Source organism: Corapipo altera, unplaced genomic scaffold, assembly GCF_003945725.1.
Source record: "Corapipo altera isolate COAL_440 unplaced genomic scaffold, ASM394572v1 116, whole genome shotgun sequence".
In the NCBI taxonomy this organism is placed as follows: domain Eukaryota; kingdom Metazoa; phylum Chordata; class Aves; order Passeriformes; family Pipridae; genus Corapipo; species Corapipo altera.
This window is the reverse complement of record NW_020884953.1, coordinates 1,373,157-1,401,060: the sequence shown is the minus strand read 5'-3', so window position 1 is coordinate 1,401,060 and position 27,904 is coordinate 1,373,157. Positions and strand designations below refer to the sequence as shown.

Genomic DNA, 27,904 nt, shown 5'->3' with positions numbered 1-27,904 from the left:
GTTCTGCAGTGCTTGTCTTTAAGTGCAATAGTACAAGCCAGGTACAGCTTCATGGTCCATATGTCTCTTTGGAGAAACCTGCACTTGGGAGTGTTTTTTGGGATATACTTTCAACAAACAGTGAAAACTGAAATAAGAATAAGAAAGCTGAGGGTCTCTATTATTTAGCCCAGATTAGGTGATCTAACATGAGCCATACATTAGTTCATATTTCTCCTTCATTTCTGCCCTTCCCCAAAAAATAAAAAATAAAAGAACACCACTTTGGTTTAGAAGTACTGAAAACCTTCATTAAGTTGTGAATTATTTTGGTCAAAGGATTAGGAAGGCAAATGTCATGTAAAAGTAATTTGAACATTTTTGAAACAAATAAATGCTACTTAGAGCTCTAGGAACGTGTCACAGCACACATTTTATAGGGTTTGGGGATGATATTAAATGAAATAGCAGGGCTGAGGTCCAGGTCTGAGGTGGAAACTCCAGGTGGAGGCAGGAAGTTGAACCTCTGCAGGAGGCTGGTGAAGAAGAGGAAGAGCTCCGTTTTGGCCAAAGTCTCCCCAGCACAGATCCTCCTCCCTGGAATAAAATAAGAGTCAGTGGGAGCTACTTCTTCAATAGTTGGAAGAAAATAAAAACCTTAAGCATCTCTTATTTGGAGAAAGGTCATTGGGAGCCCAGAACACCTGAAATATCCTATCCCAGCTATGAATGAAGAACTTAGCAGCTTTTAAAAGTCTGTTGAGTAAAGAAGTGACCTTCAGAGGTATGATAACAAAGCCAACTGGTGGTGGTTTTTTTAGCTTTCCTTTGTCTAAATGCTTGCATTTTGAGGAGAAATGTATGGAAATGCAATCTGAATTCCTTAATTCTAGTTTTCAGTAAAATCTGATCTTTTTTCTTCATTTTCAGATTTTTTTGTCTACTTGGCCCAATTTTTGAATCCCGGACCAACTGGTTGAGTCTGGGCTTTGGCTCTATTAGTCTATATATAGGCAATTTTTTATATTAAAATTTGTCAGAAAATTCCTTGGAAACTCACAAATGCTGGCCAGAGTGGGACTGAGAGGGAAGGTGGGGGGCATATTCTATGGATATTCAAAAGTGCTGTAAATATAATTTTTTCTCAGTCCTCCTGTTAAACTGCAGCAGCTTTTAAACTGCCTTTTAAACTCAGGTGTATGTCACACTCTGGGAAAGCCTCAAAAAACCTCAAAATGCAACCCCTTTCTGTTCTTTGATTTTACACAGAATTTAGGTTTTTACATGACAGCTCCTCCCTGTTGTCACAGTATATGAAATCTTGACCCAGCTGACGTTATTCATGACCTTTTTAAAGGGGACATGGAAAAATGAAACAGGAAAGACATAGAAGCCACCTTTGCTGTGTGCTTTTTGTGGTCATAGACAGTGCAACTGGCTGTGGTAAGACTCAAACCCCAAGACATTGAGAAGTTGTGGGCTACAGATTATAATGCGGATATATGTTACCTAAACCATCATGGAATTTGCTGAAAACTTTCCTCATATTTAAAAAAGCACCACAAAGTCTCATTTATATTTGTTCAGTGCTAACTGAGACACCAATAACATCCAGAGGCTGGAGGAATTAGCAGCCATTTGGAAGTACTTGCTCTTATCAGAGGTGTCCCCTCAGAAATCTGTGAAACATGGGGTGTGAAATGGCCCCATTAAAAAGATCATATGGAGGCCAGGCTTCAGTAGCAAAAAGTGCAAGTATCCCTTGCAAAAAGTAGTTACTTGCAATGACAGTAAATGGAAAAGAGGAAGCACCTGCTGAAAAGGGCATGAAAGCATCTTTCTTCACAAATTTCCCATTGGCATCGAGAAAGTGCTCAGGGTAGAACATGTCTGGTTTCTCCCACTGTGACTCGTCGCGCAGGACTGAGGTCAGCAAGGGGATGATGTAGGTTCCCTGCAAAACAGGACAGTGGAATTAATACCTGGACAAATTCAGGAAGAAGAAATGTTAAAAAACAATCCTGTAGGCATCTCACCTTGGGAATGAAATAGCCCTTGAGGGTGACATCTGCAGCAGTCTCATGAGGCAGATCCAGTGGCAGGATATTGGCAAACCTCTGGATTTCATGGATGACAGCATCTGTATATGGCATCTGAGTTCGGTGCTCGATCCGTGGGGGGTTTGACCCTATCACTTGATCTATCTCTTCTTGAACCTTTCCTGAGGAAAGAATCAAGTATGAGAAAGAAACAAGGTCTCATTCATCCCTGAGAAATCCTGTGCTTTATTGATGTAAAGTAGAAAAAGAAATGAAAATCATAGATTCTCCAAAAGTCTTTTTTTTTTTCCATTTGGAAATAATGGAAGGTGAACAGAATTAGAGTATTTGATTGTTTCTTTACGAAGAAGAAACCTAAAGACTTTTTTTTGTGCCCTCTCTTCTGTCTAAAGTTCTTACTCTGCCCAACTAGAGTCTCAGAAATCCATTTTGACTCCAAACAGCCCTGTACTATCAACTGGAATGGAGATGTCAGACAAAGGGCAATTCCCTGCATCTTCTCAGGTATCTGATGCCTCAGTACAGTCCATTTAACATCTGCACAGGCCTTTGGTTTATCAACAGCCCATTTCTGAGGGAAACCTGGAACAGTTTCATTGCCCCACACAGGACAGCTCGTGTCTTATTAATTAATGAAATTTTCCTGAGCAAAGGGCCTGGTCTGTACGAACTCTGTTCATAATCTCTGGTAGGTTTGCCAGTGTGCCCCTCACTGGGTCTGGACCACAGCATTACCTAGACTATAATTGATGGGAAATCTTGGCTTTTTGTAACTGTGTATTAACAGATGTGTTGACCCTCCAGCTTCACATTTGGTTCCTAATGCCCTGAGTGTAACAGTATCTGTCATAAAACCACTTACTCTGAATTTCAGGGTATTTTAGCATCAGCAGAAAGCCCCAGTATAGTGTGGTGGAAATTGTCTCAACACCAGCAGTAAACAAATTGCTCATCAAGCTTAGCAAGTTGCCATTATGGAAGTAAGCACTGGTAGTGGATTTCTCCTGAAAAAAGTGGTTGAGATAAAAGGATGAAAACTTAAAGCTTTCCATGTGAGAATGCAATTTATGTAGAAAAACATTTATTAAGAAGTAAATACTGTGTTTTAAAATGAGTATGAAAAGCAAAGAAGAGCTTTGGGCTTGTACCTGGAGAATAATGCTGACCTAGGTTTTATATTTTGCATGATCTCTGTATTTACTGGGTCCAGCTGCAAAGAGAGCTGCTTTCTCTATGGAGAAGGTAACCCAGATATATTAGAGACCCCAAATAAGAGTCCCAGTAAAGCCCAGGTAGTGATTTTATTCTGCAATGAGTTATGTTCGTGAAAGAGCCAGAAAGTCTGGGACAACAGAGAAAGCAGATTAAAAAAAGATGCAGCCTCTGTAAATATATTGATACAGTCTGAAGGAAATAAATAAGAATAAATGTTTGCTGAATAAAAGGGGTTGGAACTGCAACAGAGTGAAGTATGTGTTCAACTCTACCACTTTGTTATATGTGTTTTGTCGAAGACAGATTTCCTAAAGAAATTTAGCTGTAATTATAAGGACTGAAAGGAAGTTGTGTCTTCACAGAGCCATAAAAGTTGCAACGAACGAGAAAAATTTCAGTTACCTCCTTCTGCTTAACCAGGAAAGCATCGATAAGACTTCTTTGGTCATTTTTGTCCAGGTTTTTGAGATGTTCTAGAAAAGTAACTTTTACATAATCATGGAATTCATCTCTGTTTTGGAGAAGAGTCTTGTTAGCCCTTAGCAGGAATCCAAGGTATGGGAAGATGTTGTACATCTACAAGAGTGGAAGTTGTTAGAATTTACAAGCCAGAGGTCTGAAAACACTACAGAAACAAATGAGTGATATTGTGCCCATTTTGCAGATACAAAGACAAAAACTTAACATTAATATTTTGTTCTTTAGAATATGAAAAACTAATTCATGGTAGATAATCCATCAGGGACCACCGAATATAAGGAAAATTCTCAGCCCAAAATTATTATTTTGTAGGAGTAGTGTTGATGTCAGACTCAAACAGCTGCAAGTTACCACCATGGAGATGGAAATATTATCCAGCAACTTTTTTCCTGTTTTAACTAGCTTTACCACTAACTGTCTTTTTTTCTTCAAAGCCTAAAGGAACAGAAATTAATCTGGTGTGAGGCAGCATTGCAAGCAAGTATCAGAGAATATTTGTTACTCCTTAACACTCTTCAAACTATAGTTTAAGTTTGTTTTTGAGAGACTGGGAGTTTGATTGTTGGCTTCAAGATTTCCAGACTGTCTCCCAAGCTTTGTTTTGCCCAAGAAATTGCTCTGTAAACCTATTATCTCCCAAAGTCTTAGATTTGCCTGTTTAACAGAAGACACTCATTACCAGTATTACTACTTTCCCATGTAATCCAGTGGAAAAGCAACATAAGTATGTTTATCATTACCGTGACCAAAGGTTTCCCAGCAAGCCTCACGCTTTCATTGGTCAGATTTAGAAGTCTCACAAATCTGGAATCTTTGTAGTCAAATCGTTTTCCAAGTAATATTGACACAATTATGTTGGCAACTGCTGCATTAATTATTTTACTGGCGTCGAAGGGCTTTCCTGTACAATGCACAAAAGAATGCGTTATGTTGTGGCAAGAGATGTAATTTGTAAATGTAAATATAATAGTAATTATTGCTATTTATTTCCTATGATTGATTGCCGTTATTGATCATCATTCAGTGCCAGAATACATGACACAAAAATGCCAGAGGAGCCAAATCCATCAAATTCATTCAGCCTGTAGAACATTTCTCAAAAAGGTCTGAACTTCAGAAGGTTCAGAAGGCCTCTGGGTCCTTGAGCAAAACCTTAGAGATGGCACTGGAAGAGATTTCCCAGAGAAGCTGTGGCTGCCCCACCCCTGGAAGTGTTCAAGGCCGGATTGGAGCAGCCTGGGATAGTGGGAGGTGTCCCTGCCCATGGCAGGAAGGTAAATGAGATGATCTTTAAGGTCCCTTTCAACCCAAACCATTCCATGATTCCATGTTTCTACGGGTTTGAAGAATGAATCACCCACCCACCTTGTTGTGAGGCAATGGTGTCTCCCAGGTACCCGTATTCCTCCACAATTCGATCCTCAATGGCCCTTTTCCCCATCCCAAAGTCTCGTAAGGTTGTGAGAGTAAATCTTCGCATCACCTTCCAGTTTTCACCATGAGCAAAAACAACCCCTGACACAAAGAGAACATTTCAAGGTGGCAGAAGATTAGAAATGACTGATTTTTCTAGACACAGAATGGAACTGTTTAGCAGTAGTCACTTTTAAAAACTAAATTACTTCTGGCTGAGTCAAAACAACTTTGTCTTAAGTATTGTCAGTCCTCAACAATAGTTTTGTTGGACAAAAAGAAAGATAACTATTTAAGATGTAGCTAATCAAATCTTAAGAAGAGTATATATCCTAAGAGACACTTGTCACTGAAAGAAAGATGGCATTGGAAATTCAAGTTCAAACCACTGATCATCATAGTTTGGAAGTGGAATTGAACTGAGATCTCATGTGTCTGATGATTTCTGGACAAAACTGACTAGGTACAAATGTCTTTAAAATTCAGGTAGTATCTTAAAACCTCCACAATCAGGTTTTTCTTTCCACTGAAATTTTTACACCAATATAACTAATGACTTCAGCTTATATTTTTTCTCCAAATTAAAAAATAAAGTGGAAAGAAAGCTTAAGTGCATAATATGTTCAAAAACTACAGCTGTTAAAATGTGCACAGAATTATTCCTGACTTTGCCCAAGGGTGTAATTTTTGGAGATGTAAATATGAAACTCTTATGCTAAATTAGAATAAAGCTTAGGTATGAAATTTCCATTTTGAAACCCAGCTTAGTATACAGTATGTCCCCTTTTAAAATAGATCCCCAATTCTGTTTGTGTTCCATTCTATTACCATATTCAGAAAAAACACAAGTCCAGAGCCATGTCATGAGAGCTAGAAATACTCCTATGGCCCGGATGCCCTGTTCTAGATCCTGAAATTGTCACAATATCCACTATCTGTTGCTGTGGTTATTTTTAGAGTTATGGCTGGTTTGTTGTCACTGTCAGTAGCTTCAACTTTGAATAAATCCACTGAAGTCAACGAGATTGCTCCCTATTTCCAATGCCTTGTGTGGCCTCTGATCCAAAGTGATATCCCAGCTCCTGCTTTGTCTACAAGAAGGACAAAAAAGTTGAACAAGTCAAGCTGACAAAGGAAAAATAAAACCAACTTACCATTTCCTTTGGTCAAATCTTCAAAGACTGGGATTTTAGGTCTCTCTGCAAATGCATCTGCCTGGTTTACAAGAGCTTCCTTCACTGTCTCATACCCAGAAATCACAACTACTTTCCTGTGCCCCATCTGAACACTGAAGACTGGGCCATATTCCTTTGACAGCTGTCAGGAGAAGAGAACAGGGATTTACAGACTTTACAGCTTATGAAGAAATTCACCCTTTCAGTGCTGCTTATTTCCCTGTCCTGCTTCTGCGTTTCTGCCATGTTAAATATTTTCCCAAGTCCATGGAAAGAGAATTGATTTAAATAATGTGAAGGTGCCAGACATTGTGATGGTTAATGACTAAATGGCACAGTTGGGAGTGGAGCCCCACTATGCCAAAGTAAGCAGAAGTGTCAACCCTAGATCAGCAAAGGATTATGCTGACAGCTCTGTTTTCCCTCAGAAACCCCTCTAAATTTATTTTTTACTCATGTTTTCATACTTATTTCTATGCTATTGCGTTTCTTTTGTTCGTGGGCTAAACTTGTTCAAACCTTTGCTACCATTATTGTGTAACCCCTCCCCCAAACTTTTGTTTTCTGGGCCAGGATTTAGCATTAGGTAAATTCACGCTTTTTATATATGACTATATCTTCCATGAATCTGTCTTGGAGACCTTTTCAGCTGGTACAGGTAGATTTATTTTTATATAACTCATTGTTCCTAATTCTCCTGACAATTGGAGGGGTTTTTCCTGACCTTATTTTCTTCTGTGTTTGCAGAGAGAAACAGAAAACAGCTATTTAGCAACAATGTGGAAAATGTTCAGCAACTGGTAAGCGAGTAGAGCCAACTACATATGAAATAAGAGGAACAGTGACACATATCTGAATTATACTACTCAGAGAACCAGCCTCCTGCATTAGCGTGGAATCACTGGATTACAGCAGAGACATGTTGGTTCTGTTGGCCTGAAAACACATGGAATTTGCTTTTGTGAACATGATCAGGCTGTACTGGATAGCTACAGTGACATTCTAGATTGTACATCTAAGCAATCTTTTGATTTGTGGATGCAACATCCAGATTTGTAGGTGCAAATATCCCTTTTGAAATCATCAGCAAGGAGGATGTGTAGTTGCAATGTCTAAGTGGAAAAAACTCTAAGAAAGGAGCAGGTTCATTGAAGTCTTCTGACTCAAAGTCAGGAAAGCCCTGCAATAAACTGGGTGGAGAAAGTACTAGAAGAAAAACAAAAGGTTTATTATTCTGGCAACTGTTGGCCCTGAATATTAAGTGTATACAGTTATCTTCAGCTTTTGGGGAAGGAAGGAGGAAAGAGAGATGAGAAAGTTTGCTGAATCAGTGAAGGCGAGAAGCTCCAGTAAGGTCCAGACACATCAATCAGTGGAAAGCAGAGGGAGTTAAACCACATATCAAAATCACTCCTTGTTCAGTTGCCTTTTCCTCAAAATTATCACAAAAATAAGGTGGGCCCTTGTTATTAATTTGAGAGTTGTTTAAGACTGAAACCTGGATGCATGAAGCTGCATGGAGAAAATATTACAGTAAAGAACAAATCTTTCTGCATTCAAAGTTTTCTACTCAAATAACTATCTCCTGTCCCTTGCTAAAGGATCATCCATGGATACAACGTCAGGGGCAGTAGGAGAAACTCTCTGACATCTTGGACTATGGGCTCAGTGATATGTGTAGTTATGGGACCAATAGAAAAGAAAATTATTACCTGTACATAAGTCCTGTAGGGTCTCTTCAAATCAAACAAATGAAGGTTTCCAATTATAGGTAATGCTCTTGGTCCTGGAGGAAAATTCTTTCTCTGGTTGTCCCAGAAACCTGCTATTTTCAAAATGTATAGAAAAGCCAGGATGAACACTAAACCAATGGAAGTGCTGCTGCTCCAGTCCATCTCTGTTCAACAGAGTGTTTGCCACAGAAGAGAAAAGAGAAAACGTGGACTCTGGGTCTCTGTCCTCCTGCAAAAATTTCCCTTTGGAGACTTCTGTGTTAGTCCGGAAACCTCTTTCCCAGATACTTTTCTTGCAGTTTGTGACTAGTTTATATCTCTCCCTCTGTGCTGTACCTCAGCAGGTAAATGTTTGCTAGCCAAGTGTGTGACTGGTTGAGAGTATAGCTCAGTGTCCGAGTATGAAAGTCCAAGAACATGGAGAACTACAGGTCATTGACCTGGTTTTTGGTATAAAAGTCATAAACTCTGTACACTGTCCTGGTTACTAATTAATTAAGTTTCTGCCATTAGTACAGGTACAGCCTTGATACCCTGAGAACTGAAATCAAAATGCCACTGCCCAAGGGAGTAGTGCACAGACTTATTTTTTTAAAATACCTAGGAATTGGCATAACTTTGCTTGTATTGAATTCACTGAGAATTTCAGGTCACAGAATCATGGAATGTTTGAGATTGGAGGGGACTTTGGAATTTGTCTGGTCCAAGCCCATTCCTCCAGCAGGACCATCAAGATCCAGTTGTCCTAGACTATATCCAGACAGATTTTGAATATCTCCAAGGTCCTAAACAATTCTAGGATTCTAAGGAGAAAGACTCCACAACCTTCTGGGCAACCTGGAGTGCTTGGTCATTCTCACAGCAAAAAAGTGTTTCCTGATGTTCAGAGGAACCTCCCCTGTTTCAGTGTGTGCCCATGGCCTCTGGTCCTGTCACTGGACACAGGCTGAGAAGAATCTGGCTCTGACTTCTTTGAGCCTTCCTCCAGGTGTTTATACAGACTGGTAAGATCCCCCTGAGTCTTCTCTAGGCTAAACAGTCCAATCTCTCTGTGTTTCCTTGCATAAGAGATGCTGCAGTTCCTTCAGCATCTTTGTGGCCCTTTGCTGGACTCTCTTCAGTCTGTCCGTATCTCTTTTGTATTGGGGATCCCAGAACTGGACACCTCATTGAGAAAAGATGTCCTCTGTTGGCTGAGGAAAGAGGGCTGAGGTGCAGTCTGACTCATGTCTTAGAGTTTAAGAGAGTTGAGCAGCAGAGAGGGAGTTGTCAGAAGAAGCAGCAATGGAGAAGAAACCATCCAGGTCTTTCACTGAGACTGGCCAGAGAAGCTGAGCCACAGCCTGAAGAACAGTGTTTGGAAGAGTTTCTAGTAGAAGTCTAGAGCCCTAAATTGTACATGGCCTTGAGGCAAGAAGGTGAGGGCTGTTTGAGGGGAGGTGCCCAGGCTGAGCCCCTTGTTCTTATCTCCTAAAAGCATCAAGATCCCTGTAGAGATGTGACCAGAGGCAGAGGAGAGGAGTCAGCCCCCGGGGATGGAGGCGCAGAAACCTAGAGGAAAAGTGCCCTGGCACGTGGCTGGGAGCCTGGAACAGGAGCTCCAACAAGCCTGCTCATGTACTGCCTTACCCTGAGTCTGCTGCTGTCCCAGGGTCTCTGAAAAACAGACCAAGACATTTCACCTACCTGGAATGTGTCCTGGAAAGAGTCCAGGGCCTGTGTCCAGCTGAGTGCCAGTTGGCCTGATTCTACTCCACCTTCCCAGGTGGGGTAAAAAGGCACAGAGAATGTCAGGCTTTCCACATATATCCAGAATTTAATTAACAACAAGGAGCTGAGGGGTGACTGAAAGGTGAACTTCTGCAGGAAGGCTTGTGAAGAAGAGGAAGAACTCTCTTTTGGCTTGCCAAATCTCTCACAGTGCATACTTTTTTAACAGGCTGATCCCACTGAGAGAGAAAGAAGACTATACATCCTCAAGAAATGTCAAATAAATACAGTTGGCCATCTGATCATGAAATTCATGCATTTAATCAGCAACGGATTTGAATACAAATATGAAAAGAAATTTTATAAGCAAATATTCAGCCAACGGCTTTAAAATAAATTTGCCTTTCAATAATGAAATACAAAGATACTGCTCTGACAGAGCTGAAGAACTGTAAAACAATCTTCAAATTATGATCATCCACTGGTGTTTTGACAATAAACTTGACCTTTGGTTGGTTTAAATAAGATATAATTAAAGTTTTTATTCACTTAAAAAAATAAACCTTATTTAAACTTTTTTAACGTAAAAACTAACATGTCAAGGTGAGAACAAAGGTAAGACACAATGTTTAATGGTTATTGGAAGGAATAAAAAATTGTCAGTCTTTTATGAGAAAGAAAAGAAACACTGATGATCATAAACCTTGAGTTTAGAGCAGTTTACTTGTCTTTTCAGTCCCAACCTCTAAGCTTGTCCTCCACCCATCTCTTGTTTTCCTCCTTACTTTCCTTTCCTGCCAGAGTGAGGCTCCCTCATGGAAGAGCAAAGTTCTTGGCAAGATATTTTATATCCAGTAACATATTACACAGAAGTTGTAACTAATTATTAAAGAAGCTCTACTGACTCAGGGTATTTAAAGTTTTGATTAACTGGGAAATAACCAATCAAAGAAAATACCCTAAGACAGAGAACCAAATGCCACTGGCAGCTGAAGTATGGAGGTGAGCAATTAGGGAAATGACCCTTCAGAAGAACAAATCATACACTTCAAGGGCACAGTGACATGGAAAAGAAAGTAACATTTGAAGCTCTGATTTAACAAAATGATCTATCTCCCTCCTCTGTTTTTTTTGAGAGAACCTGAATGACTGATTTCTCTGGGACAGGAAACTTCTGAGAAAAAAAGGCAGAGGACAATAATGAGTTCTTGAAGGATGAGGGTGTGGATTACTGTGGAAAGATTATAAGGAGAACTGGAGAACCAAACTGCATAGTTCATTTTTCCCCTTTTTGTTTTAAAAACTAAAGATAACTGTTGAGGGCATCATTGGTCACGGAAGGCTCAGCCTGAATATTAGGAAAAAATTCTTCACTGAAAGAGGGGTTAAACACTGGAACAGGCTGCCCAGGGAAGTGGTGGACTCACCATCCCTGGAAGGGTTCTAAAACCAAGTAGACACGGCACTTCACAATATGATTTAGTGGGAAAGGTGATATTCCATTCCAGGTTGGACTTGATGATCTTGGAGGTCTTTTCCAACCTTAATGATTCTATAATTCTGAAAGATTTACTGACAGTGAGTGGTACTTCCTCACTCAGGCATTCCTGGGTGGACAACACTCAGAATCAGTGAAATTACCTCACCTCTGTAAGGTTAATGAAAGACCCTCTGAATGCCCAAACAAGATTTTGAGGGGTGACATTCCTGTATTGAAGATAAGATTTTTAAAGGCTGTCTACATATGAAATATTTTTGAAGTACTTCAATACTTTGCAAATTATACAAAACCCCTTCTAAAATATCTACATATGCAATATTTACATTGTTAAATACCTTCTCCATTTTTACAAATATGATTGTGTGAAAGCTTTGAAAGGATAAAGCATATTTTATAGCCAACAAGGTAGAACAGAGTCAGTTGCTGTACATCTGCAAAAGAGCATATCTGAACTAAAGTGTATTACAACAAATGTGTTTTCATCTATAGGTAGAAATGTGGCATATATAGCAGTATACAGCTGATATAACATGAGACAACCCTGACAAGTATCTTTCTAAAGTTTTTGAAGGAAAAATACATCAGGACAACTGAAAACATATGTGCTATTTTATATGAGAGGAGTTTTTCTCTTTAGTCTGATGAGTCAGACTTGAAATAAGATGCTAATATAAATAAAGTCTTTGAAGTTCACCCACTTTAGCTTGTTCTTCTGAGACATCAGTTTTAGCTTTCCATGTCCAAATAATGCACTGAAGTGTTCCTTCTGCTAGATTTCCAATCCACTGCTTCTCCCTGGATTACTCCATGCACATGGGCACAGATGTGGGGTGTGACTCTGCTCCCAGCTACTCTGATCTTGTAGAGTTCCTTCAGCCCCCTCAATTTTTCTATCTCTTAGCTGAGCAGCCACTGTCATCACTTCTCAGGTGGAGTTAATCTACACTGATTTAGCTTCACTTTTCTTCTTTCTGCTTTCTCTTGTTTTAGGAGACAGTGACTTCAAAGTCAGTGACTCACCACATGGAAGTCCTCTCTGAGTCTTCTGTAGGTTGGGCATGGTTTCTTTCCAATCAGTTCCTAACAACTCATGCTTTTTTGGAGCTAGCATTAATTCAGTTCATATTTATTAACATTACCAGTGCTACAACCCACTTATTACTGCTGAATGTAATAAGACATATTATGCAACTACCTGATTCTCAATTCCCTTATTTTGTCCCTGAAACAGTCTAAAGAAATCTGTGACTGTAATGAAATTTTTCACAATTTCACTTTCTTCTCTCTTTCAATAAACATATTAACAATCTTGATACTCATATTGCCACTTAGAGTAGCTCATCAATCGCTGTATTCTGTGCTTTGCCGTGAGAATGACTTCAACATTTTGTTTCCTGTTGTAATCAATCTTCAAAATACAGCCCATTCCCCCCCCATCCCCATCCAAAAATAAGACAACAAACTTTCTTAAAAAGTTAATATGGGATGCTCTGGTGAAAAGCTTGTTAGAATCTGAATAAAAACTATCAATTAATTTCTTCTTGATTACCTCTACACAGCTGAAGGATGTGATTGTAACACAGAAATCTTGCAGTTAAATATATTATTCCAGAGAAATCTTGAAACCCAAAATTTGTTACAATAGCTATATTGACTCAGTGGCAACCAAAGATAATTTGATATAGATAATTTTGATGATGAACAAATATATTAGAAAGACCTAATTAATTCTCCTGGGCTTGGCGTAATGACTGCATACTCTAAAATCAAGCTTGCTTTATATCACAAAAATATAGTTATTTACAGCTACTTCTTAAAACCCTCTGGTGGTAAGGGAAATACTTGGATGTTGTTTCTTAGCATTAGAAATGTAAAAGAGCTTCATTAGCACAAATATTACAGACTAATTATTTTTCTACATGGCAGCTTCAAATCTGCTGTTCTCGTCACGGTTGCTGGAGAGAATTTCATGTCCTTTCTCCTCTTCTGGAACCTGCCATAAAAAACAGAAGAGTTCAGTTAATGAGATATAGACTTACTTTTACCATGAAAGAAGACTAAAATGTGCTGAGAATGTAATTCTATTTGTATATGTTATGTTTCTGCTTATCAACATTGACACAGCCTGCCATGAACAACCAGTTCTGGATTCTGAGGGGTGAATTTAGGGTCTTGTTCATAGAAGAATTCCCTAACACTGATGTCAGCCGTGAGAGTACAGAATTAATATCTGGGATTTTCAAGGAGCTCTAAAGAAACAAGGAGACTTCTCTAAAGAAATACAGATGATGTTGTATGCCAGATATCAATGTTCCATCCCATTATCTGATAAAGCTCATCTGGAATTGAGTATTTTTGATCAGTGTTAGTGATACTACAGGGCCTTCAGTAGAGCAGGGGCTGTTATTATCACGGGTCAACACAGGCTGTAAATTCTTCAGCCTTTGTAAAACTTTTCTTGTCCTGACATTTTTTAACATTTACATGTGACAATACATTTTACGTCTTTCCAAAACCAGTGCTTTGACTTTCCCAAGGTCAACCAGCACATATCTTGCAGAGTTGTCATTAAAATATTTTAGGGGTTTTTTTTGGCTGGTTGGTTGGTTGGTTTTTGTTTGTTTGTGGTTTTGTTTGGTTTTTTTGTGGTTTTGTTTTTGTTTTTCTGATTGTCATTGCTGCAGCTGATCTTTTGGCTCAAAACTTTCTGTTAGACTGCAAACCTTCTCTCACCAAAAGCCAAATTTTGTGGCTGGTCCATATTGGAATTTAATTCATTAAAACACTTAACAAGAACTCCTTTTTGCTTTAGTACATTTTATTTACAATGAATGTATGTCATGTATTAATTCTTGCCTTGCCTTTTTGGGTTTGTCCTGGCATAAAGGATAAAATTCAGGTTATCTAAATTAGGAGTATGTCATCAGTCTCTAATAAGGAAGAGGACACTTGATACAGTGAGCACTTAAAAGAGAGATAAAGAGCTCCACTGACATATCAATCTGTTGGCTCCCTTTCTATTTTTTGTTCAAAAGGCCATGGCTAGCTAAGAAGTCCAGAAAAGGTCCTGAAGTTGGCCTTGATAAATCCACAGCCCGAGGCAGAGCATCATTTTTGAAAGTTGACTCAAGCGTGCAAACCACCAACCCAGGAGAGCAGGGCTGCAGTGTGATGTATATTTTCCAATATCACAAAAATAAAGGAGGTTGTATCTTACCTCCCAAAAAGCAGAGTCATCAAAGCAGTTCTGGTCAGAGACTTGTCCCCAGAAGGGCAGCTTTAGAATAGCACCTGCAGGAAAAACAGCATTAGAGGTTAAAAAAATTGAGAAAATGACCCAATAAATGTCCCTAAGATGTGCCCTGGGGAGTCAGCTAAGATTTCTGATTCATTTCCTTATCTACAGAAATATCCAACCATCTTGGAACATCAGGTCACTTATTCTGAGGGGTGATGCAGATTTCTTCATATAAACATGAATAAAAGCTTCTTTTTAATTGCTCAAACTTTCCCCAGACTTCAGACTGAAATTTCCTGGGTTTTCTTTGTTTGGAAGTATTCAATAACACATGGAAACATGTGACACCTCATTGAATATGTATTAGTCTCAAACTAGTTACCGTTCAGAATTTTAAATCTGGAGAAGAATTCCATCCAGAACAACATGTTACTATTCCTATGTATATATATATCTATATATATCTGTATCTATATCTATCTCTCTCTCTCTATATATATCTATCTAACTCAGTATCTTTGAAGCATGTATTCAGTAGGATATCTAAAATCATGGAATCAGAGACACGGAGGTTGGAAAAGACCTCCAAAATCATCAAGTTCAACCCCTGACCAAACATCACCTCGTCAATTAGACCAGAACACTGAGTGCCACATCCAGTCGTTTCTTGAGCACGTCCAGGGATGGGGAGTCCACCACCTGGGCAGCCCCTTCCAATGTCTGACAACCCTTTTAGTGGAGAAATTCTTCTTATGTCCAACCTGGACTTTATTTGAAGAAAAAAATATTGAAAAAGCTGCATTTCTACCAGTGTGCCATCGTGCATTACTTCTATTTTGTGTTATTCACATGAAATTGTTGATACATTGATGTTCTCCATGGAAAAGACTCTGAGCTCACACATAGTTCAGTTGCTACATGCATCAGACTGACCTGTCAATGCTCCTCCCACCAGTGCAATTCCAAGTGTACTTCCCAGGGCAGCGGCCTGCTTGCCAGGAGTTAGCTGGACACCATGCCTGAAACGGGTAGAAAACAAACCATTGACGATTAAAAAATTGAGACTGATAGTTGGTCTTACAACATTGTACTTGCTGCCTGCTGGACTAAGTGGCTCATAGGAAAATATCCTAGAATCATCAAAGTTGGAAAAGATCTCCAAGAACATTACGTCCAACAAATCCTGCCATTGTTGTGTACAAGACAAATCATGACTTTAATTTGACTTGGTTTAGACTTCAAATGAAAACAAGTTCTTTGAAAAGATTATTAGTATACTGTAAGCTTTTAGAGAATGCTCTCTGTTGTCAAAAAGATCAGCATTTCATCTTCTTGGAGTCTTATAAGATAGTGGAAAAGGCCCATTTTGCCAATTTGTTTTGAAATATTACAGTTACCAGCAGTGCAATTGTAGAGTCATAATAAATATTTTTCTATGTTTGAATGGTTCTGTGCACTGAGTTTTTAATGATGATTTTATTTTTTTTTTGGGTTTTTTGCATTTTTAATCTGGAACACACTTGGCATTTAAACAGAGTGTTAAAGGTAGGAGATTAAGAAGAATCCCATTCAAACCAGAATATGATGCCTGTCATTAAATCAAAGGTGTATTTCTGAAAAAAAAATCATAATTAGATCCAAAGAAGGTAGAAAATTAAGATAGATGTTCAAAAATTAAAAGAAACCTTTTTCTCATCTCTCTGTAACTCACATTGTCTGGTCTGTTACTGCGGTTACTATGATGCCAGCGATACCTCCCAGAATTCCAGGCAAACCATGCAAATTATGAACTCCACAAGTGTCTTGAATGTTCAGCTTGGATTCCAACAGAGGCTGAAATGAAGGGAAATCGGAAGTTTATAGTGAGTTTATAGAATTCCATGATCTCTAGAATGATGTGCAAAAGAAAGTAGTGCAGAAGTACAAAAATCAAATCATTATTATTAAAATAATCAAATTATTAAAAGTCACCATTTTCTAGAGTTTGCTGCATCAGCCAGTTTCTATCCTCCCTTTCTAGCAAATGCACGGAGCTCCAGGAAATCCAAAGGGCAATAAGTAAATGAGAGCAGAGGTGGGTCCCCAATACTTACAGTCAGGAAGCGGAACCCAAGGACAGAGACAATTCCAGCAAGGATCCCAATGCACATGGCACCAAAAGGGTAAATGCGTAGGTCAGCACAGGTACCCACTGCTACTCCTCCTGCCAGGGTGGCATTTTGAATGAGAACCTGCAAAGGTGACACAGAGGGGGAAGTGATATATGAGGAAGAGAGTTTCCTTTTAGGACTGAGTGCCTCTGAAGGCTCTCTTGCACACAGAACTTTTCCTTTTCTTCAGGTGAGATTTTTCCAATGAAGAAGGAATGGGAACTTAAAGCAAGGTTCCCTGCTACATATTCTTGCTTTCGGTTCAAAGTTGCTCTAAGCCACTTTAATGTGGCTTAGAGTCCAGCTAAGTCCAGCTTTTGCAAAGTCACCAAAACTCTGATCTCTTGAGAATCCAGGCTGAGTGAGAGAGAGCTGCCTCCTACAACAGCAGCAAATCCTGATCCTGATCATGCTGAGCTCAGACAAAACTGCAGCTGCGGGAACGAAGTGGGTGAAAATGTAGGGCTGGATTTTAGGGCCAGGAGATGAAAGGTTGTCACCCTGGCAGCCCCAAGTTAGTTTGGTTTTGCCTGTTGTGCAGGTGCACTGTGAGATTGTCAGGGAATAGTTCCTTGCCTTAGGAGACCTATTTTGGCTCTTGTAATAAGATAACTCAAATAGGGCTGTCTTTGGAATAAGACTCAGAAGTCCACCTGAACACTAATGTCACTATGATCCAGCAGGTCCTGTGGACAAGAGAAAATCATCACAGATTCATAGAATCATTAAGGTTGGAAAAGACCTTTAATGTTATCAAGCCCAACCATCAACCCTGCACCACCACCGGGACAGTCTGCTCCAATGCTTTCCTGTTTGGTTTAGAGCTGATTAAATCACATAAAACTTAAGAGTAAGGAAATATTTTAAAATATAAAATATCCATGTTGTGGTCATAGACTCAGTTGGTATTAAAAGCCTACACAAAAAGAAAAATAAACACGATAACTTTAAAAAGTAGAAGGAGAACTAGCCATATTTTACCAAAATTCATATTTGGAAAAAAACCCCAAACATTTGAAGGCTAAACTCCACGCAAACATAAAGAAAATAGTATAAAAGTAAGTTGGGGATAAGAGGAAAGTGGAAGAAGACCTCCATTGAAACTACTGGGATCAGTCGATGGGCTGAGTCGATTCTCTCCCCCCCTCCCCGAGAGGGATGCCTGGGGTGAGAAATATGCTCTACGCACGTTAAATGCTGCTTTTAGGACTAGAGCTTTTGCTTGTGCTTACACCATAGTATATTAATTAGATTGCTTCGTATCAGAGCTTGTGCTTGCTTAATATTTGTGTCAGTAGATTGCTTTAAAATATATTTTTGCAGTAGACGTTATCTCCGACAACTTTCAAACATTATTAATCTGTCAGAATTTGTATTAATAAAAAATATTATTCTGTAAATTGCTAAAGTGAGTCCTTGCAGTTGCTGGTGGCGGACAACACCTTGGCAGGACCTGCTGAGGGGTCCAGGCTCTGTTGAGTTGCCCCTAACAAGGGAGGTCGAGGTACGCTCCGATCTTATAGATCTGGTGGTGAAGGGTCTCCTTACGAGATGCTGACAGACTGTTGGACACCAGGGTCTCAACTTTCCTGGGGGACCGATGAGCAAATATCTGAACTCCCACCTTTCACATGACACTTATTATAGAGGGTTGACTCGATTTAACAGAGGTCATGATGCGATTCTTACCATACTGAATTTGCCTCTTTTGTCCACCAAGCTAGAGAGGGCAAATGTTACGATGGTACTTGCAGCCAAGGAATAGTAAGTGTTGATAATTGCTGTTGTCATGTCTTCCCCACTTGCAATGGCAGAGTTAAAACTGGGCCAAAACAGCCAAAGGAACAGGGTACCTGGGTGAAATACAAGTCAAAACAAAACAAAGGCTATTCAGTCATAAAGAGTATTTTAATGTGAAAGACCCAACACAACACAGGTAGCTACAAGAAATGAGGGAGATGATTAATAAGAAACATGGACTAGCCAAAATACTGGAAGAAATAATAGAATACACAGCTTTTGACACTGGCAGCTGGGATTTTGACACGTGATCTCTGTCAAATCTTGCTAACATGTTGTGACCCCTTGTCACGGGCCACTTACTGCCAGAGCAATGTGAAACACCAATCAGAATAAGAGGCATTAGCAAGACAGTTCACATGCAAATCTTTTATCACCTATAGATATAAGTAATAGTTTTAGATGTTTAATTGGTCTATGAATAGATCTCATGGACACACAGGTATATGGTACACAGTCATTACCATGACAGGCACAACTCAATCCTTTTAAATGTGATGGTTTTCTATGGAAATACTTCTTAAAAGCAGAAGATTTAACAAAAAGGAAGTCACCATGAATGTACAGTGAAAACGCATCTTTACTTTGATCTTTCTTTTCTTTTAACCAAGGAAAAGCTGTATAAATATATGTGTATCACTGAAAATATGATGCATGCATCAGACTATAAAGAATTTACCTCTAGGAGTATACTTAGGAAAATGAATGTAGTGCAATAATAGGTAATCAGTTAAAAATAGAGGTGGAAGAGGAATAAACAACTAACTGATCAGCACTCACTCTTACTTCACTTACCAATCATGGCAAACATGTCTGAGTGATAGGTGGATTCATCATTTTCATGTTTGTTTTTCAGACCAGGACGATACAACACTAAGGTTACAGCCAAACCAAAATAAGCTCCAAAAGCATGAATAGTCATTGAAGCTCCAACATCTGTGGCCTGTAATAGGGACCCAAAATAAGACTTCAGATTTTATACAACATAAAGATGAAGATTTGATGAAAGAGAAGTCTGGATGACTTTAATGGTTTAATTTCTATGGTAGAAACTAAAACCTAGAATATACAAACAGGAAGTATTGTATATTTCACAGGAAGTGAAAGTATTTGTTATAAAGAGAAAACAATTATTGCTAGATAGTTGTACCTGAAGTACTTCGGCAACTAGATGTTCATTGCATGCAAAGATGGTGATCTCCAGAATTGTCAGGATCAGCATCTGAATGGGAGTTGTTTTCCCCAGAACTGCTCCAAATGAAATCAAAGCAGTTGCTGTACTGAAGTCTGCATTTATCATGCTGAATGTAAGAAAATAAATAAAAACGGAACAAGGTAAAGCAAAAAACCATGAAAAAGAGAAAAGCAGTTTAAAGGCTGTAATATCCAACATGACATATTAATATGATAGAGCTTTAACTTTTCAAGTATAAAATTATCAAGATCATCTTTGGGGGTAAAAATTGAATGAAATCTTTCCAGATGGATTTTGTAGGGATCTTACCAGCTACTGAGGAATAAGTATGGGATGGTTTCCTCCTGCTTATACCATAAATGTGCCTAACTGGTTGAAATTATAATGAAAAAACAGATGAGATGTACATTGCAGTTGTGCAGGGATATCATAGAATCATTTAGGTTGGAGAAGAACCCCTAAGACCATTAAGTCCAACTGTTAACACAGCACTACCAAGTCCACCACTAAACCATGTCCCTAAGCACCACATCTGCATGTTTTTTTAAAAGCTTCCAGGAATTTGACTCCACCAGTTCCCTGCACAGCCTCTTTCATTGCTTGATAACCCTTTCTCTGAAGAGATTTTTCATAATAACGAATCTAAACCTCCCCTGGCACAACTTCAGGCCATTCCCTCTTGCTCTGTTGCTTGTTACCTGGGAGAAGAGGCCAAACCCCACCTGGCTACAACCTCCTTTCAGGGAGTTGTAGAGAGCAAGAAGGTCCCCTCGAGCCTCCTTTTCTCCAGGCTGAGCCCCCCAGCTCCTTCAGCTGCTCCTCATCAGACTTGTGCTCCAGACCCTTCCCCAGCTCTGTTACCCTTCTCTGGACACGTTCCAGTGCCTCAATTTCCAGCCCTGTCTGCCACTTGGATTTGAAAGATGACAGGGAGGTCTCAGCTTCAGTCTGATGGTTTGTATCATTCTGAAAGTCTTGCATGACTTTCTGTCACTGTGCATCATGTTTGCATGACCTATCAGGCAGATTCGGCATTAACATGTTTTGGGGAATGGCAAGGGTAAATAAAACTACAAATTTGTCAAGAACTTGGAGCACAGAGAGGCACTAAATTATGGATCCATCTACAAATGCCTGCCTGTGAGCATTAAGGAGCTACTTAGAGTATTCCTGCTTGTCCTGCAGTAATGTTTGGATGCTGTTGCTTTCAAAATTGTCTACAAGTTGCCTCAGAAAATAGAACTTCAGATGTGAAAAACACTCTGAGGCCCTGGTAGAAGTAGGATAGATGAATGGGAGGGGGATTAAAAGTTACTGGAGACATCACTCATGAGGTCTCTTATTCTGTGATCGGTGTTCAGACCCTACTGCAGTGTGATGCTCATGAAAATCACTCCTTAGGAAGTAGAAGAAAAACTTGTGAGTGGATAGAGATGCTGTTCCAGGCTTTCTTCTGTGACCCTGTGAGTCATGGAAAGACAGATCCTTCCATGCCTGCTGGATGCAGGATATACTGTGCTACTGCTGAAATCTTCCAGCTTCTACAAATCCAGAGACTCAAAGCAATCTCTCTGCAGGACTTACAGCCCACACATAATGAATGTAGCACCTCAAATTTCATTCCACCCTTTGGCTCCTTTGGCCCAGGTGTGGCCCTCTTAGAGGTGAAGAGAGATGGATTTTGAGAAGTGGACAGTAAGGCTTAATGAAATTTAGGTGAACCTAAAGTCTGATCCCATAGATAGTGTAGTTTATGGCTTCTCCTGATATCCTAAGGGACAGAAATATCATTTTTTGTAAATTCACATATACCTTCTGACATCAGTTTGGATTTTCCCTCCATGCATGTGCCAAAATCCTTGCATCAGGGTTCCCCACTGGAGACCGAATGCAGCAATGAGCATGTTGATGCCAACGCTGCTGAATCCATATTTCTTCAGGAAGGTCATCAGGAAACCAAATCCAACAAATATCATCACGTGGACATCCTGAAAATCTGAAGGGAAAACACGTCTGTGTAGTGACAATGAAAAGTGACTGGGAAGTGTAGAAAGCTAGGGATAAAGGAGGATTTAATAGAAAAGAATTCCAAGTCCTCTCATGGATATGACACATTCTTCCCCACTTTGTGACCAGTCTACTGGGTGAAGACTGAGTGTCTGGGAAATGCAACACCTAATTATTGATAATATTCCTTCTAATATCACTATAGAAAGAACATTCTGCTTGGCATCCCAAAAAACTACTGTACAAGACATAGATTTATTTACATGGATAAAAGAAAAAGTCATTTTAAGGTAAAATTTGAATTAAAAAATTAATATCATTAGTCAACAGACACTTAGTCTTTCTTCAAATGTTTAAGGTTTTTTTCCAAATATGAATTTTGTTAAAATATGGCTAGTTCTTCTTCTACTTTTTAAAGTTATTATGATAATTTTCTTTATTTTTAGGCTTTTAATACCAACTGAGTCTATGACCACAACATGGATATTTGATATTTTAAAATATTTCCTTACTCTTAAGTTTTATGTGATTTAATCAGCTCTAAACCAAACAGGTTTGAGTGCTATAATAACAGCTTTTTCTCTGATTTATTGTTAGTAAGAACCTCTAGTATAGAGAAATTATTTCTTTTAATTTCTATTTCATTGCTCTTACATACCAATGTGCATGAAAAACTTGAGACATTGAGCTGTTTAGTATAATATTTGGCTTGAAGTTACAATTCCAATTACTTTAAGCATTCCTTAGTTTTGCTATATGTGTTACCAGATTCAGCCAAAAGAGGGCCCAGAAGTATAAGTTACTGGAGATTCCTGATAAACTTCTGCATTTGCAGTGTCATATTCCAGCCCTGACCTAGCACTGAAACACTTACAGGTGTGTAGTAACAGCCTTTATGTTGCATCTAAGAAATGGCATTGTTAGTTGGCTTGGAATTAGATGATCTTTAAGGTCCTTTTGAAGCCAGGCTGTTCTATGATTCTATAGAAATGCAGGTGGTTCACAAATATCCCCAATCCTTTTGCCTCCTCCTTAGGCTGGATATTTTAAAGCTGTCTGGACTTATTTACACAAATAAATGTAAATTAGAAGTCCTGGTTAAAACTAGGTTAATTCATGGATGTTGAGGACAAATTCTATTGAGTCTAGCCTAGCCTATACCTTGAGCTTTAACTACCTTCATGCTTTGTTATAGAGAAGAGTAGGTCTGGAATGATTTTAAATGATGAAGAAAACAGCCTGATTTGAACTGAACTGTTTCAGTAACTGGTTGCGTTTAGCAAAGCGTGGTAGTTCTATTCTGTGAAGCAGGAAAATAAAGATTGGGAAAAATGCTCCGGCAGATCCTGAGCAAAACCATTGCACAGGATTCTCCAAGGCTGCCCAAGACCAACATAATTCCAATGCAAGGTGGTCAGTCTTAACACAGAGATGCTCGTGGTATCTAAGTTTATACTGAAACTGATTGCTTTGACTAAAGTAGTAAACCACAGAACCCTGAAGAGGGATGCATTGGTTTTCCTAAGCCTTGAGTCATGGATCAATCACAGGACAACGCATACAGGATACCAGTACTAAAGAAATCCTGTTGGAGTGCTTGAAGAACCATCACACCCCCTTGTTCTCCCATTCCAGCAGCACAGGGCACCTGAAGTTGTCCATCCAGTTTGCCATGCCTGTACTTGCACCCAGTAGAAACAGTATAATGCAAAGCTATTATTGGGAATGATCTCAGCTCAGCATTCCTTCCCTGAGTGCAAAGCTATGGTGATCCTCCATTATTATTTTCATTTTTTCCTCTGTTCAAAACGACGGAAACAGCTCGAATTTATTGTGCTGAGGTGCTTAAGACATATAAAATCAGGCCCTGCACTGTAGTTCTGAGAATATAACTTTACCCCTGGATGGAACAATTAAATCTCTGAGGTACAGATGTGTTAACATCCTTGGGGATGGCATGGGAAGCCATTTGAACACATCATTTTGTGGACTCAGGGGAAGTCCTGGTTCAAGGTATATCCTATTAAACCTATACAACCAGAGCATTAATTTTCTGTCAGGTCCTCAGATAAACTGTACTTTTGTGTGCATTTTGTAGACAGCTAAATTTTAGAGGAAGGGGTCTTAAAAGTGAAAATACAGGTATTAGGAAATCCTGCTTTTTATTCTCATTCTTTATTGGCAATGAGCTCTGTCAGGTCAACATCGACAAGTCCAGCATGACATCCCTGGTGTTTGCTTAGTTTATGTCTCTACTGGTAATGTGAGCAGCCTGGCCAACAGGCACATGGTACAGGTTGATTCACACCTGTACAGCTATATGTACTTCACTCCCAACTTTTCTTACCTGTAGTACTTATTAAAAGCAGTCCCTTATCCATGCTATGCTTAAAGCCATACCTAGGAGCAGGCAAAGGAGCTGGTTTGTATGAGCCAAAGCTGTTTCAGAAGGTTGCTCACAGGTCAACAGTGTGGGCAGCTGAGGGACAGCACACAGGAGCAGCACAGTCATACACTGCCTGTTCAGGGAGGCATGGGAAACAGCAGAAAATTCCTCCCACACCTCTTAGACACTGGTATTAGGGAAGAAATAACTATAGGTGGTCCCTAACTGGATAGGTTACATTTGAAGACCTCTTCTTTGTGATGTTGGTGAGATTTCTGCCCTCTCTCTGATGCCTTTTTAAAATGGAGATATCAAATTAAAGCAGCCTACCCCAGGAGCTCCCCAGGGAACCAGTGCCCATGGTGATGTGTGTGGTACAGGCAACATCCATACAGAAGAGGTTTACTCAGAAATGCACCACAGTACTGTAAGACTACTAAATTGCTGGCATTAAGCAGAAGAATCCAATGCACTTTCCTTCATTTTCCCTTGTATAAAGGGGACTCCAAGAAAATGCAGTCAGTTTAGTACCAGAGCCAGAGGTATGATTCTGAGAATGGAGGAGTCATTTTCTCTGTTCTTGAGGGGCGAAAAACCAGTAAACTGAATCTGAAGGTCCTGTGTCCTAAACATCATCCTTCTGGTTTACCAAATTATACAAAGATGGCCCAAACAATTTTGTTCTGTGGTTGTATCTGTTGTTGTCATGTTCTTTTGGAATAGAGTCAGGGAAGGGGTAGGTGGAGAGGTGTTTTAGGCAATAGCTACCTTAAAAAAAAAAGTAAATAATACAATTATCTGTGCTGTCAAATTATTACTGTGGTTTCTGGCATAGCTTTTGCCTAGGTGTCACCTCCTGGGTGACAGTGGACCAAGAGCCATTCCCAATATACTATCTAGCTATGGCCACCTAATTTAGGAACTTGGGTAGTTCAATACAACTGGGATAGTTCGATATGACCTCTGTTAAGAGAGCTGGGGTTGTTTAGCCTGGAGAATAGAAAGCTCTGGGGACACCTCAGAGCACCTTCCAGTACTTAAAGGGGCTATGAAAAAGGGGGACAATGACTTTCTAAACAGGCAGATAATAAAGGAGGAAATTCTTTATCCTGAGAGTGGTGAGATCCTGGCACAGGTTGCCCAGAGAAGCTGTGGCTGCCCCATCCGTGGAAGTCTTCAAGGCCAGGTTGGACGGGGCTTGAAGCCACATGGGATAGTGGAAGGTGTCCCTGCCCATGGAAGGGGGGTTGGAACGAGATAATCTTTAAACTCCCTTCCAACCCAAACCATTCTCTGACTCTATGATTATCATTGACGTGGCCAATCTGTATCACAGAAATGGAATGGGCTCTGGCGTAGCTAAGTCCCTGTGTCTCAGAGATACTGCTGCATTTCAGTGGAGTTAACCCAAATGTGAGAGATTAGCCCCTGATGTTCATCAGCTGACTTGCATCTGGAGCTGAATAATGCTGTGCATTCACTGTTCTCTCAGCCAGACAACGCTCTCTGTGAGAATACAAGACACAAGACTAGACCCTGAGATCACATTCCCCTGTAACAATCACTGAAAGGACAGTTAGAATGAGACAAAATGAGGGATAGATTCAAAATTACAAGGGTACTACATGCAGGCAAGGAGTTTTGTACTTCTATGATCCTCATTAAGAGGACTGCAATCAGGGCTACAAGTCATTGAGGCATCAGAGCCAAGGAAAAGAATGAGAAACCTTCAATACTGCCAGGAAAACACAGTCTGCAGCTCTGCAAACTTTGTTTTCTGTTTATTCACAACAATCTTATCTTTGCATGAGGAAGAGGAGGGTGAGAGAAGTCAGCAACTACTTCTCAGGCCAAAAAACTTCCTTCTTCATTTCATCAAGCATTTGCAGAGCAACAAATCAACAGAAACATTTGAAGGCTAAACCATCATTACCTGATGGAGCTACTGCTTTGGAAGAGAGCAGGGGGTTATCCAACTTGTCACAAAAACTATGGCTCTTCGTGGAGTCTGTATTCTGCAAACATTTTGTAATGATGATGCACATGCTGCCCATTTTCCATGTTCTCATAAGACAACCTTTCAAAACCTGGATGATTAATGTTCTAATAATTTTAATTATTTAATACAGTTATCAGGATAGAAGTTTTGGCAAGAAACGCTCCCATCCATCTCTGGAAAATGCTAGAATCTTTCAAAGCAATATATAGTTCTCCAAGTTTTGACCTGCTGTGCAAACACTAGAACTACTTTCAGGACTCTTCTCTCCCAGAACAGTGAAATTCTCAGCAGTAAGGTACTTACAGAATTTTATATATGCTCAACTTGAATTTTTCTTTGAAGCCTGCTGCTTTCACACCTCAGAAAAATTTGTTTGCCCCAAAGCACGACTTTATTTTCTATCTGTTTCAGCAGGTCTCTTAAGTTATTCAGAAATCTTGCCTAGGATTAGCTTAAGGAAATTCTAACTTCGATAATTCTTAGACAGCAACACTTACGTGGGTATAAGGCGTCAAAGTCACTACCGATTTTATATTCCACAAATATCCCAAACAAAACAATGGTGATCACTTCCAGAAGGAGTGCTAGGATGGAGAACTTGAACCTCATGTTGGTGTCCGAGGCTGAAGGCATTGCTGTAGAGCAGGGGGCTGGGAGAGCTTGATAATGGGCGTTTGCCTCCAGCAGAGCTGCCTAATTCAGTGGGTCTGGGTGATACAGCAAAAAAAAAAAGAGATACAGAGGCATGAACACACCGTCACACCCACTATGGGAGGGAAATATTATGGATCAACACGGCGATTTCTGTTTCCCAGGCTATTTCTGTGTGTGAAATCCTGCTTACATGCCTTTCCCCCCCACAATGTGTATTGAAAACCAGCTCATTCAGCTACAGTTGTGCTTCTCACTGCCTCCCTTTAAAAAGGAAATAGCCTTCAAGAAAATCTCACAGAGCCTGTTTTGCTGCACGTAGTAAGGAACACAGCAACTCTCAACTGTGTTTCCTGTAGTCAATAATATTTTCAAGTTGTAGCTCTTCTTTGAAAAGGTAAATAATTTCTCATCTCAAATAAACCATGGAAAATCTCCTACCTTCTCATACAGGATGTGATAAGCAAAGAGAATCTCTTTCAGCATCCTGAAGACATACTTGGTTTTATTTCACTGTGAAGTTCTCATTCTCAGAGCACAAAGTGTCATTGTAAACTTTTATTTAGAAAGAAAATGATTGTACTTCTTTGTAAGTAAAAAGGATATTCCTAGTTCTGAAAAAAGAAAGCTTTACGTTATTAAAAAGGAATTTGAAGAAAACAACTCAGTTTTTCAATTTGAATTATTGCCTTTTTTTTTGCATTTCCCTTAACTCAGACAATGCAAATAGGTCAGAGACCAAATCTGTTACACGATTTTAAAAAGCTCAGGTTATAAGCTTTCTCAAAAAATGAAGGAGAAAACCAATTTTCACCTAGATTATTGTTGCTCTTGAGAGTCACATCACTTGTCAAAATTTGTTTTGGCTCCTCCAAGTTTTATGGATAAAATGTCATATTGATGTGATGAGTAGCTTGGTCTCTCTTATTTCAGTCGTCAGAAGACAGGCCAAAATTGTATAGTAGGAGCCTTTATTAAATGGAAAATTGTACCTAATTAAAAAAGGGATGATATTGCAGTAGGAGGCTAATTGGTGATGAAGCAGTAGAGCCAGAGTACAGCAGTAAAACACTGCATCAGTCCTTGGGTATAGAAATCAGTTTAATATATAGATTCTGGGAGATGATGTTCCACTGGGCTACTGTCCTGGAGAGATACTGTTGGAAAACTGCTCACATAAGATTTAAAGAACTCAGTTATTTTTAAGGTACC

The 27,904-nt window shown here is 39.5% G+C and overlaps 2 protein-coding genes across 3 annotated transcripts; both read right to left on the bottom strand.

Annotated features, from left to right (window-relative positions):
* Positions 1-263: 263 nt before the first annotated feature.
* LOC113956628 (cytochrome P450 2K6-like) lies at positions 264-8,470 on the bottom strand. The gene is made up of 9 exons (XM_027663394.1): positions 8,035-8,470; positions 6,302-6,464; positions 5,100-5,249; positions 4,475-4,635; positions 3,657-3,830; positions 2,902-3,043; positions 2,016-2,200; positions 1,792-1,933; positions 264-576 (listed from the first exon to the last, which is right to left on the bottom strand). Exons 1-9 carry the CDS (start codon positions 8,215-8,217, stop codon positions 389-391), a joined length of 1,488 nt encoding a protein of 495 aa, XP_027519195.1. The 5' UTR covers positions 8,218-8,470; the 3' UTR covers positions 264-388.
* A 1,325-nt stretch (positions 8,471-9,795) lies between these two features.
* Positions 9,796-26,747, bottom strand: RHAG (Rh associated glycoprotein). 2 transcript variants are annotated; one of them, XR_003530908.1, is made up of 11 exons: positions 26,539-26,747; positions 21,462-21,645; positions 19,605-19,755; positions 19,250-19,397; positions 18,344-18,507; positions 16,598-16,735; positions 16,216-16,337; positions 15,438-15,523; positions 14,484-14,557; positions 12,459-13,259; positions 9,796-9,806 (listed from the first exon to the last, which is right to left on the bottom strand). XR_003530908.1 is itself a non-coding variant. In XM_027663395.1 (10 exons), exons 1-10 carry the CDS (start codon positions 26,672-26,674, stop codon positions 13,182-13,184), a joined length of 1,281 nt encoding a protein of 426 aa, XP_027519196.1. In that variant the 5' UTR covers positions 26,675-26,747; the 3' UTR covers positions 10,946-13,181. The 2 variants fall into 2 exon arrangements, 1 of the variants encoding a protein (XP_027519196.1); XM_027663395.1 differs by lacking the exon at positions 9,796-9,806 and having other exon boundaries at positions 10,946-13,259.
* Positions 26,748-27,904: the final 1,157 nt, after the last annotated feature.